The 17,479-nt window shown below is 39.7% G+C and overlaps 1 protein-coding gene across 6 annotated transcripts in view; it reads right to left on the reverse strand.

The window, feature by feature from the left end:
• Nucleotides 1-17,479, reverse strand: part of MTCL1 (microtubule crosslinking factor 1) — a 116,259-nt gene that overhangs the window by 91,508 nt on the left and 7,272 nt on the right. For all 6 annotated transcript variants that reach the window (XM_078391535.1, XM_072998811.2, XM_020793492.3 and 3 more), the window contains exons 2-3: nucleotides 5,361-5,585; nucleotides 4,024-4,182 (exon numbers count right to left, since the gene is read on the reverse strand). In XM_078391535.1, coding sequence (XP_078247661.1) covers nucleotides 4,024-4,182; nucleotides 5,361-5,585 — 384 coding nt within the window. The remainder of the gene's footprint in view (nucleotides 1-4,023; nucleotides 4,183-5,360; nucleotides 5,586-17,479) is intronic.

A 17,479-nucleotide genomic window follows, 5' to 3' on the forward strand; every position in this document is an offset into this window, starting at 1 on the left:
TCTTCTGACCCTGAAGCACAGGCTTCTGCGGTTTAGCCCACAGCACCACCACGTCCACCTACTCTGGGCAGCTCAAAACAAATAGAGTAAAAACAATTGAAATGTAACAACAACTTCACAACAATAAACAATCATTCAAGATGGAGGATAAAAAGATAAATTAAGTGGTGCCCGGAGGGAAGGCCTGCCTAAATAGCCAGGTTTTAAGTTGGCTTTTGAAAATACCCAGCGAACGGGCCAAATGGATCTCGGAGTATTATGCATCAGGCACCTTTGCATACAGCAGGGTTGGGGTTGGGTCCTCACTCTGGGTTCAGAGTTTGGCTATGCAAGACAGGGATGTGTTGTGTCAATAATATTCTGCTGTAACCAGTACATGGTGTAGCCTATTCTTATCAATCATAAATGTGATCTTTCAATTAACTTATTTAACTGTTAACTGTGGAGGGGACTGGGGAACAAGCCAATTCATCTCAGCTGAGTCCACAAAGTCTGCTGAGACCATCTTTGTGAATACAAAATAGAATAAAGGTTTAAGGGTTACTTTTTAACGAAGCCATCTTTCAAAGGAATCTTCTTCTGATCCTACTAAGGCTATAAAACATTGGCTAAAATACAGTAGTAGTTTGCAACTAGAGTAGGCCCAGTGAATCAATGGGGATTTGGTGAGTTAGTTCCTGCCTAAATTCCACTGATTCAATAGGCCTACTCTAGTTTTGACTTATTACTGGATTTCAGCCATTATCTTTCACCCCAGTATGCCTTACATGATAATTTCACAGCTTTGCATGTCTCAAATAATCCTAAAGGGAAATAGCATCTTTCAATTACAGAGAGTTCTCTCCAGAAACAGTTTATCTGATTTTCAGATTATCTCTGCCCTGAGGTCAGGAACTGGCTGCAAAACAACAGTGAGGAGCCCAGGCACTCTAAAACCTGAGATATGTAGTATGACTAATAATAAATGATGGCTGGAGATCATTCTCATGTGCTTCTTCTCCTTCCAGTCACAGATGAATTTGGAACTGGAGCATTTAGGCCAATTTTTCCATACAGTTACAGATTTATTAACCTGCTTCAAAGTGATGAATCATCACTTTTATAGAATATTTAAAATATGAAAATCTGAACAATCTCTGTCACATTGATTCCCATGACAAACCCCAGCCATAGTTGAAAGGATAGGTCTGATCTTTTTACAGATGTAGTACCAGTACTTACAATGTTACACATGGAGAACAGATTCATATAGGCATATTTGCATCCAGCATGTGATAATAGCCAAAACTGTTGCTTCGTATAGTGAATAGCACTAGAGTTGACCCTGAACTGGGATTTGGGAAATGAACTCCTCTACAAGTTACATGAATTCAAATGGACCTATTGTAACTGCAACTTACATTGTCACAGTAAGTCACAGTTAAGAGTAGGCCAATTTTAATCAATGGAACCTACAAAGTTTTACCATCTTACTAAATCCCCATTCATTCAACTGGCCTAATCTAGTGCAATTCACTATCCTAATTAACAGATTATTTACCAGTACTGTATTTGGAGAAATCTGCCTACAGATTAAGCACAAATTAATAGCTAAATACTTTGAAAGCCCATTCTAAATAAATAACTACACAAATATTTCCAAATCAAGAATTCACTGTGATAACGAAACTCAAACATTGTTTTAGTCTCCACTTTTCTGAGTCCACATTACTAGTATATTTAAGATGATTCAAAATATACGTAGCCAATATTGTTATTAGAATGGAAATATTATAGTAATGCTAGAAAGTACTATAAGACCCCAGTTCATTTTGGGACGTAACTGGAAAATGCTGATTTGTACAGCACAAAAGCATTTTCTCAGGTACAGAAGTCTAAGACTGTTTAAAGATGTAATCAGTCTTGGGCTTCTGTACTTGAGAAATTGCCTTTGTTCTGTACGAAACAGCATAACAACTGAGCTCCAATATATGTTTTCTGTAAAAGCAAAAAAAGCAAAAAGCGTGCTGCTTATATACTGCCCCATAACACTTCAAGCACTCTCTGGGCGGTTTACAAGTTAAACATTGCAAGCTACACATTGCCTCCCCTCCATGAGCTGGGTACTCATTTTACTGACCTCAGAAGGATAGAAGGCTGAGTCAACCTTGAGCCGGCTACCTGGGATTGAACCCTAGGTCGTGAGCACAGTTTTGGCTGCAGTACAGCAGTTTAACCACTGCACCATGAGGCTTTTTTTAAAAAAACATGGCGAAACAAGACATCCAAGCAACAAAAACCAAAAATCACACAACAAAACCATATCCATCACACTGAATACTTCATTTTCAGATCTATAGTTTAAAGTTCCAGAAAATGTTGTTTTTTTCTTGTAAACAAACAAAAAAATTACAACAGCAAGTTTATATTTATCTAGTGAGAACTCCTACTGTGTTTATGGGACTTATTTCCAGGAAAGTAAGTTTATGGCTGCAAATTAATAGTATTTATTACAAAACTTATAGAATAGGATCAAGTGATGTACTAGTAACCACCAAAATATTATCTGAAAGATTACAATAAACATGTAACTAAGTCAGTTCTCTCAGTCTGAGCATAGTTCAGAAGGTTAAGTGCTCTCATTATGTTTAAGTCTTCTGCATTAATCTATAGTTTGCCAACATGATCTGTGCTGACACAAGAAAAAAGATGCTGCTATCTATACTAGAGTATGCCAGGGTTATCTATACCAGGGTTATGATCACTTTTCAACATATTTCATCCGGTCACATAACTATCACCATCTTCTAGCACACCATGTTTAATTTCAGTACAGTAATTACTTCTGTATCAAACAAAGCAGCAAATTTTGCACAGCCAACAAATGATATGAATGCACTTCTTCTTCAAGTACAAAATATTAGTTGTACATGAAGCAATTTTTTTGTGCTTGGCAGCATCTGCACAGATTTCAGTGAGGAATTAGAAGCTTAGCTTCATCCAACTCAATTAACATTTCTGTTCTAAATCCTCCAGGTTTACTCAGTCCCACTACAGGAAAATTAAACAAGAACTGGAACAAAATATACAGTAGAGAAGCACACTCTGATCAGGCAAGGATAGCCCTGTAACTGAAAGCTAACAGATTCTCACATATAAGAAGAAAATTGCTCCCTGCCATACAAAGTGATCACTGGATCAGAAAGAGGGTTTCTATATTATGGATGCTTAAGGAGAAAACTGGCGGGCGGGGGGGGGAACAGATTCAGCAATAAGAACTGCATACCAGAAAAGCACAAACACTCTCTCTTCCCCCTTCTGTGGTTTCAATTTTGGTCAAGCTATGTTTTAACATGTCGTCCATACTTTAAACTATGGTTCTATGGTAATGTTAACTCTCATTAGCAAAAACAAGCCAGTTCTGCTTCAGCTTTCACCAGTTTACAGGATGTTCCCTTTCTCTTCTACTTCCTATGTAACATCCCATCCCATTCAGAGGTTTCCCAATCCTCTGTGTACTATTTGAAGAGAGCAGATGTATAAAATACAGCTTCCATGAATTTCCACCACTGTAATACTGGATGTCAGTTTACAGCTTGATGTTCTCTTATTTTCACTAATCATAGTTCAGAGTAAGCACACTTTGTCCAGATTCAGACACATGGCAAACTGTAATTAATTTCAAAAAAGAGAAGCAAATATTTCCAAATTCATCCTTGTGGACATGTCAGAGGTAAATGGATGAAAACACCCTGAAAGGGGAAAAAATAGAATGTGTTCATAATGCTGGACTATGGTTTGGCATCATCTATGGACCAGATCAAACTCCGGGAGGCAGTGGAAGACAGAAGGGCCTGGCGTGCTCTGGTCCATGGGGTCACGAAGAGTCGTACATGACTTAACGACTAAACAACAAAAACAACAATGGACCAGACCATATTTATTTAATAGTAGTGGCTGGAACTATATTATTGCAGAGCTTTAGGGTGTTGTTTGTGAATAGCCAATCTTTGTTTGGTTTATCCCTCTAAGTTTTGCACTTACCTCTTTCAACCTATCCAATTCATTTTGCAGTGCCTGCTTGGATATTTCCACCTCAATCATTTGTTGACGAAGGACTTCATTTTCATCCTCTGCTTTAACACGCTTGTCTTCCACATTTTCCAGCTCGTGGTGCAGCCTGACAGAAACGTCTTTGGCTACCTGTTTAGAAGAATATACAAATGTTACTAATAGTCTTTAATTAAGTTTTTTTTCTTTATTAAAGCAGAAAGTACTTTGGTTTGGGTCCAGATTTCTCCTTTCATGGAGAGAAACATGCCCTCGACTTGTGGAAAGGTTTTGATTAAACAGGGAGTTTATAGCAATGGTAAGGAAAAAAAGAGCTCTGCCCTTCCATCTCCCACGCCTCTTGAAAATCTACTTCAGAATGTTTGATAGTCCTTCAAAACAGCTTGGACAAATTACTTCCAGCAGGGAGAAGGGGCAGAAGCACAGATTGCCCCTCCTGCTTCCTCCTTGGTAGAGCATCCTGAGTGGTATTCCATTTACAACATGTTCCCTTGAGGGAGAGGAGAGCTAGATCTAACACTTAATAATGTGCTTGTGTGTTAATAACTTAATGTTATTGTGAAACATAGGCCAACATGACCAGCCCACTACTAGATGAGTGACTACTCACTCTACTGCTTACTTGGAAAAACTGGGAGGATAGAAAGTGGGATTTTCTGTGTGTCACCCAGTTCCCTTCCTCTGGTCCATGCAAGAAGCCCCCACCACCTCGACTAGCAAGTACTTGATCCCATCAAGATGGGAGTGGAAGTAGGTTTGCAACAGCCTTCTGTAAGCTGCATGGACTCCTGTGAGTACGTGTTAGAAAGCACTTGCTGACCTTTTCTCCCCAGCCCTCAATAAGTTCTGCTTTGATGAAACATGGACTCTTTTTAAACATCACATCTTTCGTTCATCAAATGTAGTATCTCCTATAATTATTACCTATAAATAGATAAACCTAAACATCAGATAAATGAAGTAAAACATTTGGGGAACTTGTTCTTTTTTTTTCTCAATATGCAGTGCCTATGTAGCACCACAAGGCTCAACCAAGGCAGCAAAAGCAAATCACTTTCAAGACCCAGCAAGAGCTTCTACCAGGCTTGGACACCGTCTATCCCAGATTACTGCCACAGAAACTCTTTTCCTTCCAAATTCCAGACATGCCTGTGAAATTTAACAGTAATTTTACAATTTACTTTCCCAATTTGGAGACGATATATACAAGTTCCATACACATGGGGCTTGCCTTTGACAAGTATTCTGTAAACACATATAGGACTGCACTGTTGACTCAAGACATAATTATGCAGAAATGTTCCAATCACCTTTAGATCTTGCTCTAAGCTTCTAATTAGTTCCCCATCAACTTGACCTGTCTGTGCAACTTTCAAGCTTTTCTGTTCTGCTTTCCTGAGACGATATTGCAAAATGCGGCAGTTCTTGTTTGCACGGTCCAGCTCTCGTCGAAGTTCCTGAAGTTGGTAAACATCTTCTTCAAGGTAGCTGTCACGCATCTCTTCCATTTCAGCCCGGAGTTCATCAAGTTCATCCTGTCAAAAAACCAAAAATATTTTCAGATATCCTGAATTTTTCCTAAGACAGAATCACAGTAAGTTATCTTTATTCACTGTGAAGCTCATTGAAATAATTCTAATGAAATGATGTTGCAAGCAACGCCAATAGGTTGATTAAATTGTACCTTGCCTCTTCAGAAATAATGAGAATTGCCATGTTGTTATACTGTACATACTGTGTTGCTGTTGTGATTATTTCACTTGCCATAGATAATTACAAATGAGTAATTTATGAAGAATGAAGAGTGCCTGCTTTTAGAAACATTCTTTCAGCAATGAACTAAAATTAAGCTCATCATTATTATTGCTGTGCTAGCATCTCCTGATTTAGCTGGAGAGACAGTCTAGTAATTCAGATTGGGCCTGATCTGAACAATTTAGACATGATCTGGTATGATTTGGATACAAATCTGAATCAAAATTTGGAAACCTAAATCTTTACATGTCCCTGCAATGGAGAAAGGAAAATTAAAATGGTTTAATTTTTTGTTTTTCAATATATATGCATGAAATTTGGAAATATGGTAGTTCCCTCAGAGATAATTTTTCACACAAGTATATGAAGGTTGGGGGCACTGAAGCTCTTTCGGAGTCAACGATTCCTAGATAATTTCATGCAGATAGGGAATTTTTTGTCCCAGCAACCTTTAAAATTTTGCTTTAAAATGTTTGATATGTGTGATGCTTTAACTACTGCACAACGGTAGTGTGTCTGACTTACGTGTAGTACTTATGTACTAAATTTACACTGCAAAACAGAACAAATGCACTAAGCAACACAAAATAAAGTTTTTAAAATAAAACTAGATTAAACACTCCTTGTCATCATCTAGTTTTTAGTTCCAAAACTACAATAATGATGCTTTCTTAGAACTCCGGTGCTAAAGGCTTATAGTAAATCACTTGCTAAGCAGAGTAAGACTACTAGTTCTAAGAAATATACCATTCCTATTAATATAAACTGTGTAAACCTGAGTCTCAAGCTAAAACTTTTAAATGTAGGTCTTCAGGCAGAGTGACTAGGCCATTCACTTTCTGGATGGTGACTCCAGAGACTTCAACTATTCTATTTTTAACTTTTTTCTCTGTTTAAAAAGAAAACAGAAGGTAGAAAGTTGCAATAAGACAATTTCTGTCTCACATTTCAGCAAAGGCTTGTATATATTCAATTCTGCAGCTTTTTAAAAAACTTCAAGGGGGAGTGATTAAAGAGCTACATAAATAACTATGTAGTGTAAACCCCTAGGTCCCCCTCCCCACTTGATAACGTTACAGTGGTGTTTATCAGTGGAGTGGGAAGCTAATTTACTTTTAACAATAGTGCATATGTTATAGTGTATAATATTTTTATTTAAGCGGCTACTGATAAAAAGACATAAAGGTATTCAGACTGCAGGCTAAATTACAGAATAAAAGCGAAAATACTGCCACATGAAAAATATAGAATCGCCCCAAAATTAAGAATTATATCAATTGAACACTTAAAATGTTTTCCACCAAACAGCTGTATTATTACTACAATTTATTGTTTAGTATAAACAAGCAAAGGTTCAGATGAGTCAGAGCTGAGATTTATTTCCGCAAGCAAACACACTTCCAGCTCTCTTTAAAACAAAGTGCCAGGCCAACATTATCATTAGTACCACTGAGGTGGTCAGTGTAGCTCAGGGGCCCAGATCCATCCCTCCCCCCCCAACACATCACGCCTCACCACCATACCTTGCATGTCCTTCCCCCGCCTCTTGACAGCAGCATATCCTGCTCCAAGAGAAATGGGTGAAGGCAGCAGAAGTTACAGAAGCAAACATCTAGCTCTCTATAGAGTTGGATGCCTTTACTGAAAGCCAGTTCCAAGGAAGGTCCATGGTCTATGAGACTGCAGACATTGGTATACTTATCTTTAAATATTAAATAGCAAAAGATGCAATTTGGATTGAAAATATCCCCAAACCCTTGTTGCAGAAAACATATGTTCTGTACATACCATACTGCTTCATATAAACCAGGGGTCTCAAACTCAATTTACCTGGGGGCCACTGGAGGCACAGTCTGGGTGAGGCTGGGCCGCATCAGATTTTCCGCCAAGCAGAGCAAGAGCCCGAGGAAGCCGTGCAGGAGTTTCCTTAGCCCAGCTAGGGCTCCGAGGAGGAGAAGGAGGAGGGATGCGCATGAGCCCTTGTCCAGCCACGACCCCCTCCGGCTCCTCCTTCACCACCACCACCAGCAGAAGCAGCAGGACAAAGAAGCGGAGAAGGGAGGGAGCACCGGCGACCGCTCAGCCAGGGGGAGGAGGGCACGACATAAAAATGCTTTTAAAAAACCCTCAAAGTATTCACCTTCTCAAAGGAGAAAGTGATACCTATGAAATTAAACAGAACGGGGAGCCACCCCAGAGGTGTGTGTGTGTGTGCCCACGCACACACAAACACACACATGGAGGTCCGGCAACCTTCCTCTGAGGGCCCCCCTCAAAAAAAGGCACACTCAGCAGCAGTTAACCCCACCACGACAGAGGAGCAAACTTTGCAAGGCAAGCCCAGGCAGCCTCCAGAGCCAAGGCGCTAAAGCAGGAAGAAGAGGAGGAGGAGGAAGCACCGCCGGAGGCTGAGGTGGCCACTGGCCGGGCTGGTGCTGGGGGTGCCAAGAGAGAAAGAGAGCCAGAGAGTCGCTTCCCTGGAAGAGGCGGCAGTGGCAGCTGCTGGTGATGGCTTGGAGGTGCTCTTCGAGAATGGGCCGGGAGCGACTCTTGACAGCAAAGGATGCATGGGTGCTTCAGGGGCAGGCAAGGCGGGGGCCACAAACTATCATCTGGTGGACCACAAATGGCCCCTGCACTGCATGTTTGAGACCCCTGATATAAACTGTATCCCCAATGAATAATGGAAAAAATGGCTCTCAGAACTAAGTGAGTCAGTATTTGTTTTCTAAGCTGAAATTTTCTGTTAGCCACTTGTTCTGCTGAGCGTGCAACTACAAGTAGGCTTCAGTTAATCATGAGTTATGCAGATACCTCTATGGACATGTCAGACATGAGGTTGGACATAAATCACAATAGAGCTTATAACTCTGGCTTTTACAATGAAATATAAGCCAGGTTTGGATGTCACAGTAAACAAACCATGGATTGATGAAGCAATTGGCAACATGCAACAGTACATTGCATTGCTCCCACTTCTGGCTTACTATAATTCCCAGTTACAGTCATGCCCCAGTTAACGATTGCCTCGCTTAAGGAGGAAATTGCTTTATAATGAGGTTTTTGCGATCGCAATTGCGATCGCAAAACGATTGTCTAAATGGGGGAATTTCGCTTAGCGATGATCGGTTCCCTGCTTCAGGAACCAATTTTCGCTTCATGATGATCAAAAGCAGCTGATCATTGGGTTTCAAAATGGCCGCCGGCTGAAGAAAATGGCCCCCCGCTGTGCTTAGGGACAGATTCCTCGCTGCACAGGCATGGAAAATGGCCACCCCTATGGAGGATCTTCACTGGACGGTGAGTTTTCAGCCCATTGGAACGCATTAACCGGGTTTTAATGCGTTTCAATGGGCTTTTTTATTTCGTTCGACGATGTTTTCACTCTACAGCAATTTTGCTGGAACGAATTAACATCGGCAAGCAAGGCACCACTGTACATCCACTGTGACATCTCCATATGGAAGTTCATTGTAACTATCTCACCAAGAAAGAACACTTCTCTGTTTTCATGGAGACATATTTGAGGCACGTGTACGTTGACACGTGTATATATATTACCATGAACTTCCTCCAGGATATAAAAACAACTAGCTTGGAATTTTATCTTTACATGTCAGTAGTTTACTGAGGATATCACTACAATTTCCATTCTTTAGATGTTTTTTCTGAGGCTGCCAATTTCAGTAACGTCTGCTCTACTTGGGCAATGCTTTTAAATTATCAAGTATCTTGTATCTACAGTTTTGTCTCTGATCAGAATCCAACTACTGATTTACACTTGTGTAAGTGAAATCATGTTGGTAAATTGCTGGTAATTAACAAGGTATTGGTTCTGTTCCTGGTCATGCACACAAGAGTACAATCAGTCTCTCAGTAATAATTACCTTTGAACTGCAGAGCTGGAAAGGACCCTATGGATCATCAAGTCCAGCTCTTCTCAAGGAGGCACAGTGGAGAACTGAACTCCTAACCTCTGGCTCCCCAACCTAAGCCACTGAGCCTTGTCGATTAGCAGCAATTTGCGACTCTGGCTTAAGCTATTTGATTTACACAACTGTAAACCCCAATTCCTCTTCACAGATTCCTGCCTTGTTGTGGTGAAGGGGCTTGAGTAATGCAGGGAAGCCACCCAGAAGCCACTGGCAATGGTGCGGCTAAAAAATATTGTAAATAAATAAATAAATAAATAAATAAATAAATGGTCTATGCCGTGCAGGGACACCCAATACGGACAGGTCATAGTGGAGAGTTCTGACTAAACGTGATCCACCTGGAGCAGGAACTGGCAAGCCCCTCCAGTATCATTGCCAAGAATATTCCATGGACCGAAACAAAAGGGTAAAAGATAGGACGCTGGAAGATGAGCCCCTCAGGTTGGAAGGCGTCCAACATGCTATTGATTAAGAGCAGAGGACAAGTACAAGTTGCTCCAGAGCTAATGAAGTGGTTGGGCCAAAGCCGAAAGGACACTCAGCTGCGGACATGCCTGGAAGTGAAAGGAAAGTCCGATGCTGCAAAGAAAAATACTGCATAGGAACCTGGAATGCAAGATTTATGAACCTTGGTAAGCTGGATGTGGTCAAACAGGAGATGGCAAGAATAAACATTGACATCCTGGCCGTCAGTGAACTAAAATGGACAGGAATGGGTGAATTCAATTCATACGATTATCATATCTACTACTGTGGGCAAGGATCCCATAGAGGAAATAGAGTAGCCCTGATAGTCAACAAAACAGTGGGAAAAGCCATACTGGGATACAATCTCAAATATGATGGAATGATTTCAATGCAAATCCAAGGCAGACCTTTCAACATCACAGTAATCCAAGTTTATGCACCAACCACCAATGCTGAAGAGGCTAAATTTCAATTCTATGAAGACTTACAACACCTTCTATAACTGACACCAAAGGATACCTGCAGAATACTATAAAAAATTTGAAGACGAGCTGGCCACCCCCTTCAAAAAAATGATAAATGAAGTACGACAAGAGGGAAAAATACCCAAAACATGGAAGGAGGCAGTCATTACGATTATACATAAAGAAGGCACAGAAATGGAGGAAATAGCGAACTATATACCAATAACTCCCTTAAACGTACACTACAATATATTTGCAACAATATTAGCAACAAGACTAAAGAGAATATTAGTCAAAGTTATTTATCAAGACAAAGCAGGATTCCTTCCAAGGAGATATTTAATATCTAATGTGAGAAATCTCATTAACTTTTTGGAATACTATGAAAACCATCCAATAAAACAGGCGGCAATTCTCTTTATCGATGCGGAGAAAGAATTTGATAATGTAAACTGGAACTTCGTGACAACACAACTAGAAGAAATGGGGGCAGGTCAGAATTTCACTGAAATAATAAAGATTATCTACTCCAAACAAATGGCAAAGATAAGAATTAATGGAGAACACACACAAGAAATAGAAATACATAAAGGAACGTGACAGGGTTGTCCACTATCACCATTACTCTTTTTAATGGTAATAGAAGCACTAATGCAGCAGATATGAATATCAGATAAAATTAAAGGACTTAAAATCAGAGGAGAAATATTCAAGGTACAGGCCATTGCAGATGACCTGCTCATAGTAGTTGAAAATCCTAAGGAATCAATAGAAGGTTTAATATTGGAATTAAAAGAATTTGGTGAAATGACAGGGTTAAAAATAGACCACAAAAAAAACACACAATTATGACGAAAACATGCAAAGACAGGAGACTGATGAAATACTACAAATTACAAATTTTCAGGAAGGAAGGAAAGTAAAATATTTGGGCATATTCTTCACAAAGAAAACAAGCACTCCTTTGAAAGATAATTACTTAAAATTGATGGATGAAATTTAGAAAGACCTTTCTAGTTGGAAAAATCTACAATTATCAATGATGGGTAGAATTGCTACAAGAAAATGAACATTCTACCAAAACGCGTATTCCTTTTCCAAACAATTCCAATTGTTTTAAAACAAATAATATTTAAGAAGCTTGAAAAATGTGTATCTAAATTTATCAGGCAGAAGAAAAAACCCAGAATTAAAATTGAACACCTACAAGACCAAAAAATAAGAGGAGGAATGGGGCTTCCAAATTGGCTTCTCTATCACAGGGCATCTGCATTGGTATGGATTAAGGAGTGGATAACATTGGAAAACACGAGACTCCTGAAACTAGAAGGATACGATCTGAAATGGGGTTGGCATGCATTCATATGGTACAATAGAACAGAAGACTTCAAACAATTCAATAACCATATATTAAGGAAGGCACTCTTGTCGATGTGGAATAAAGTTAAAAACCAAATGTATATTAAAATACCACAGTGGGTAATGCCAATTGAAGCATTGGCTCTACCACATTTGAGAGAAAATAAGAAAATAGTAAGATATAGCGAGGTTATACATATCAATGGTTCTATTAAAACACAACAAGAGCTAGTTGACCAAGGCACTGAAATGGATTGGTGGGCGCAATCACAACTAATATCAAGGTATACTAAAGATAAGCAAGAGGGATTTTATCAAGAAAACACTCCTTTCAACAGAACTCTTTTACAAATCAGAAAGAAAATGCATTAAGTTACTATATAATTTCTTGCTAAATTTTGAAACACAAGACAAAGTAGTAAAAGCATGCATGATGAAATGGGTACTGAATACACACACACACACGCACGCACACACACAGTGGTGCCTCACATTACGACGTTAATTCATTCCAGCGAAATCGCTGTAGAACGAAAACGTCGTAATGCGAAATTAAAAAGCCCATAGAAATGCATTAAAACCCGATTAATACGTTCCTAGGGGCTTGAAACTCACCGTCCAGCGAAGATCCTCCATAGCGCGGCCATTTTCGCTGCCTGTGCAGTGAGGAACCCATCCCAGAAAAGAGCGGGGAGCCATGTTTTTTACCTGGCGGCCATTTTGAAACCGCCGATCAGCTGGCCGAAAATCATCACTTTGCAAGAATCAGTTCCCGAAGCAGGGAACTGATCATTGCAAAGTGAAATTCCCCCTTAGGAAACATCGTTTTGTGATCGCTTTTGCGATCGCAAAACCTTCAACGTAAAGCGCTTTCGTTGTAAAATGGAGCGCGCAAGGAGAATATATTAAAAATGTTCTACAGATGGTACTCTGGCTAAAATAAGCACTCAATTTTCAAGTGTATGTTGGAAATGTAAACAGAAAGAAGGGATATTTTACCACATGTTGTGGATGCATAAAGAAGCCCCCAAATACTGGACCAAAGTCAACCAGATACTGCAAGAGATATTAGAAACTCCAATATCGATGATACCAGAATTTTTTCTACTAAATATTTTGCCTAATACATTAGATTCTGAAAAAGCATTCTTAGCTATCCATATGATAACAGCGGCAAGAATACTATTCATAAGACACTGGAAGGAGTTTGGAATACCACAAATAGACAAACTGATAGGGAAAATATGGGAAACGGAAGAAATGGATATGCTAACAGAATTGTTGAATCCAAAAAAGAAAAAGGATCATCGGGAATCTTGGCTGCCACTATATACATGGTTGCAAAAAAGATCAGTTACATAATTAATAATGGGAATTACAAAATACCTGTCTGAATTTAGATTATTCTAAATAATGTATATATTTTTGTATGATAATTGGAATTATTCTTAGAAGGGATTATTTAGAATTATTGTGGGGGGGAAATATCAATTTGTAATGTGACCATTCAGATCCACCCCCTCTAAATGTATCCTTATCCCAGTTATCCCTTACCCCACCCAACCTCTATAAAGAGAAAAATAAATAAATAATAATAATAAAATAGAACTGACACTAAAGAAAGATGTTCTTCTCATTATAGGGGACTGGAATGCTAAAGTAGGGGGTCAAGAGATAAAAGGAACAACAGGAAAGTGGCCTTGGAGTTCAAAACGAAGTAGGGCAAAGGCTAATAGAGTTTTGTCAAGAGAATAAGCGGGTCATCACAAACACTCTTTTCCAACAACACAAGAGGCGACTCTATACATGGACATCATTAAATAGGCAATACCAAAACCAGATTATGTTCTCTGCAGCCAAAGATGGAGAAGCTCTATACAGTCAGCAAAAACAAGACCTGGAGCTGATTGTGGCTCTGATCATCAGCTTCATATAGCAAAACTCAAGTTTAACTGAAGAAAGTAGGAAAAACCACTGGGCTACTCAGGTATAATCTAAACTAAATCCCTTATGAATACACAGTGGAAGTGAAGAACAGATTTAAGGAACTAGACTTGGTGGACAGAGTGCCTGAAGAACTATGGATGGAGGCTTGTAACATTGTATAGGAGGCAGCAACAAAAACATTCCCAAAGTAAAGAAAATACAAGAAAGCAAAGTGGCTGTCCAACGAGGCCTTACAAATACCAGAGAAGAGAAGGGAAACAAAATGCAAGGGAGATAGGGAAAGTTACAGAAAATGGAATACAGACTCCCAAAGAATAGCAAGGAGAGACAAGAGGTTCTTCTTAAATGAACAGTGCAAAGAAATAGAGGAAAAGAATAGAAAGGCAAAAAAACAGAGATCTGTTCAAGAAAATTGGAGCTATTAAAGGAATGTTTTGTGCAAAGATGGACATGATAAAGGACAAAAATGTTAGGGGCCTAACAGAAGCAGAAGACATCAAGAAGAGGTGGCAAGAATACACAGAGGAATTATACAAGAAAGATCTGGATGTCCTAGACAAACACAGATAGTGTGGTTTCTGACCTTGAGCCAGACATCCTGGAGAGTGAAAAGTGGGCCTTAGAAAGTATGGGTGACAACAAGGCCAGTGGAGGTGATAGCATTCCAGTCAAACTATTTAAAATCTTAAAATATGATGTTGTTATCTGCCAGCAAGTTTGGAAAACTCAGCAGTGGCCAGAGGATTGGAAAAGATCAGTCTACATCCCAACCCCAAAAGAAGGGCATTGCCAAAGAATGCTCCAACTACATGCTAGCAAGGTTATGCTCAAAATCCTACAAGTAGGCTTCAGCAGTATGTGGACATACAAGCTGGATTTCGAAGGGGCAGAGGAACTAGAGACCAAATTGCTAACATGGGCTGGATTATGGAGAAAGCCAGAGAGTTCCAGAAAAACATCTACTTCTGCTTCATTGACTATGCAAAAGCCTTTGACTGTGTGGACCACAGCAAACTATGGCAAGTCCTTAAAGAAATGGGAGTGCCTCATCACCTTATCTATCTCCTGAGAAATCTATATGTGAAACAGGAAGCAACAGTTAGAACTGGATATGGAACAACTGATTGGTTCAAAATTGGGAAAGGAGTACGACAAGGCTGTATATTGTCTCCCTGTTTATTTAACTTATATGCAGAATACATCATGCGAAAGGCAGAGCTGGATGAATCCCAAACCAGAATTAAGATTGCCAGAAGAAATTTCAACAACCTCTGATATGCAGATGATACCACTCTGATGGCAGAAAGTGAGGAGGAATTAAGGAACTTCTTAATGAGGATAAAAGAGGAAAGCACAAAAATGGTCTGATATTCAACATAAAAAAACTAAGATCATGGCCACTGGTCCCATCACCTCCTGGCAAATAGAAGGGGAAGATATGGAGGCAGTGACAGATTTTATTTTCTTGGGCTGTGTGATCACTGCAGATGGTGACAGCAGCCACGAAATTAAAAGACGCCTGCTTCTTGGAAGAAAAGCGATGACAAACCTAGACAGCATCTTAAAAAGCAGACACATCACCTTGCTGACAAAGGTCTGCATAGTCAAACCTATAGTTTTTCCTGTAGTGACGTATGGAAGTGAGACCCGGACCATAAATAGGGATGACCACTGAAGAATTGATGCTTTTGAATTGTGGTGCTGGAGAAGACTCTTGAGAGTCCCCTGGACTGCAAGGAGAACAAACCTACCCATTTTGAAGGAAATCAACCCTAAGTGCTTACTGGAAGGACAGATCCTGAAGCTGAGGCTCCAATACTTTGGCCATCTCATGTGAAGAGAAGACTCCCTGGAAAAGACCCTGATGTTCGGAAAGTGTGAGGGCAAGAGGAGAAGGGGACGACAGAGGATGAGATGGATGGACAGTGTCATAGAAGCGACTAACATGAATTTGACCAAACTCCGGGAGGCAGTGGAAGACAGGAGGGCCTGGCGTGCTGTGGTCCATGGGGTCATGAAGAGTCGGACACGACTTAGCAACTAAACAAACAACAAACCCCAATTGGATTCTGGCCTCTGTGTCTGTTTTCATGAAGGTCAAAAGTCTCTCCTAAGAAAACTAACTTCTACCCTTCCACACAAGTTCCATCTATAACTTGCAACCATATTTCAGGCACTTGAGGAAATGGCTCACATGTGTCTCCAAATGATAAAATATAGGACAGGAAGGTGGAATTATTCTTATGCAACAAGTTAAGAAGGGCCTCCTACTGCAAGCAAGTGAAACACTGTGTGTTATTAAACATTTGTCCTTTTAATGGGTTCAAATGTACACTCTGGCAGTAACTCAAATGAAGACTAGCTTCAACCCTTTAAATAAAAGAAGGATTATTATCCTTGGCAGTAAGCTCATATGGTTGCTCAGCATCACTCAAATAAACAGAAAATTAGATTAGGTCATCTTTATTTGCGTTCTTACATAGGTGTCTAACTTTGGTGACTTACACTTGAAACCTGTATTAACAGCCTTTCTCCAATCACAAGCATGCTTCACGCTATAGTATCTGTGACACCAAGCCCATCAACATTCTCACTGTAAGATAGCAAGCAAAATCCTAATTATGGCTGAAATTTTATATCTCCCTGGAACAGGCATGTATAGTTTAATTCTATGCTTGCTTATTCTACACTACTAAGCTTAAAGGGCTTACTTCACAGTCAGCGTGCTTAAAGCAGCAGCGCGTACAATTGCTGTTGAATGCTCAGTACTTTGAGACTAGCGGTGGTAGTGCTACTCTTCAGCTGAACTTTCTATTTAATCAGGCTTACTGAAGGCCTGTTCAACTGAACAGAAGTTGTAGAGCAGCAGTGCTTGGCAGATCCTTTTCAATGCTTCTCTGACAAACCTTCTGAACTTTCTCATAACTGCAGTCCAAAAAAAGGAACTTTTCTAACTCTCGTGTACCCTTTTGTAGCACTGTTTCTGCAAATTGAAAGGCACTATGCTGTTATACATTTAAAACTAAAGCTAAAGCTAACTAAAGCTATTACAGTATCAATTTTTGAATTGCCTACACTTTTAAAGAGTTAGGGTAAACATCTGGTCAGTGATACTTTAGTATGATCTATTAAGAACTACAGATGGAAATCACAGTCTGTCACATTATACAAATAATCCACTGCTTCCCCTGGACAATGCCACATTTTAGCAAGCCACAGCTGTGGCTAACAAGATACATGAACCCAGAGCCATTGTTTACCAAGCTGATCTTTCACTCTAGCAGCTGAGTGCACAAGCATATGCAAATTGCCTCTGCTAGTCTGATGCCTAAGATTAGATTTTTAGAAGATTTAATCTCTTCTTCCCCATGACTAATGTATTTTCAGTGCAAGAGAACAGCATTTCCCTAAAAGAGGAAGGAAAAACCTTTGTTTAACTGACCTCTTACATGTTTTTAAACATCCAATAATCCAATTTTTATCAGTCTTCCCCTGCAAAGA

Source organism: Pogona vitticeps, chromosome 4 (genome assembly GCF_051106095.1).
Source record: "Pogona vitticeps strain Pit_001003342236 chromosome 4, PviZW2.1, whole genome shotgun sequence".
In the NCBI taxonomy this organism is placed as follows: Eukaryota; Metazoa; Chordata; class Lepidosauria; order Squamata; family Agamidae; genus Pogona; species Pogona vitticeps.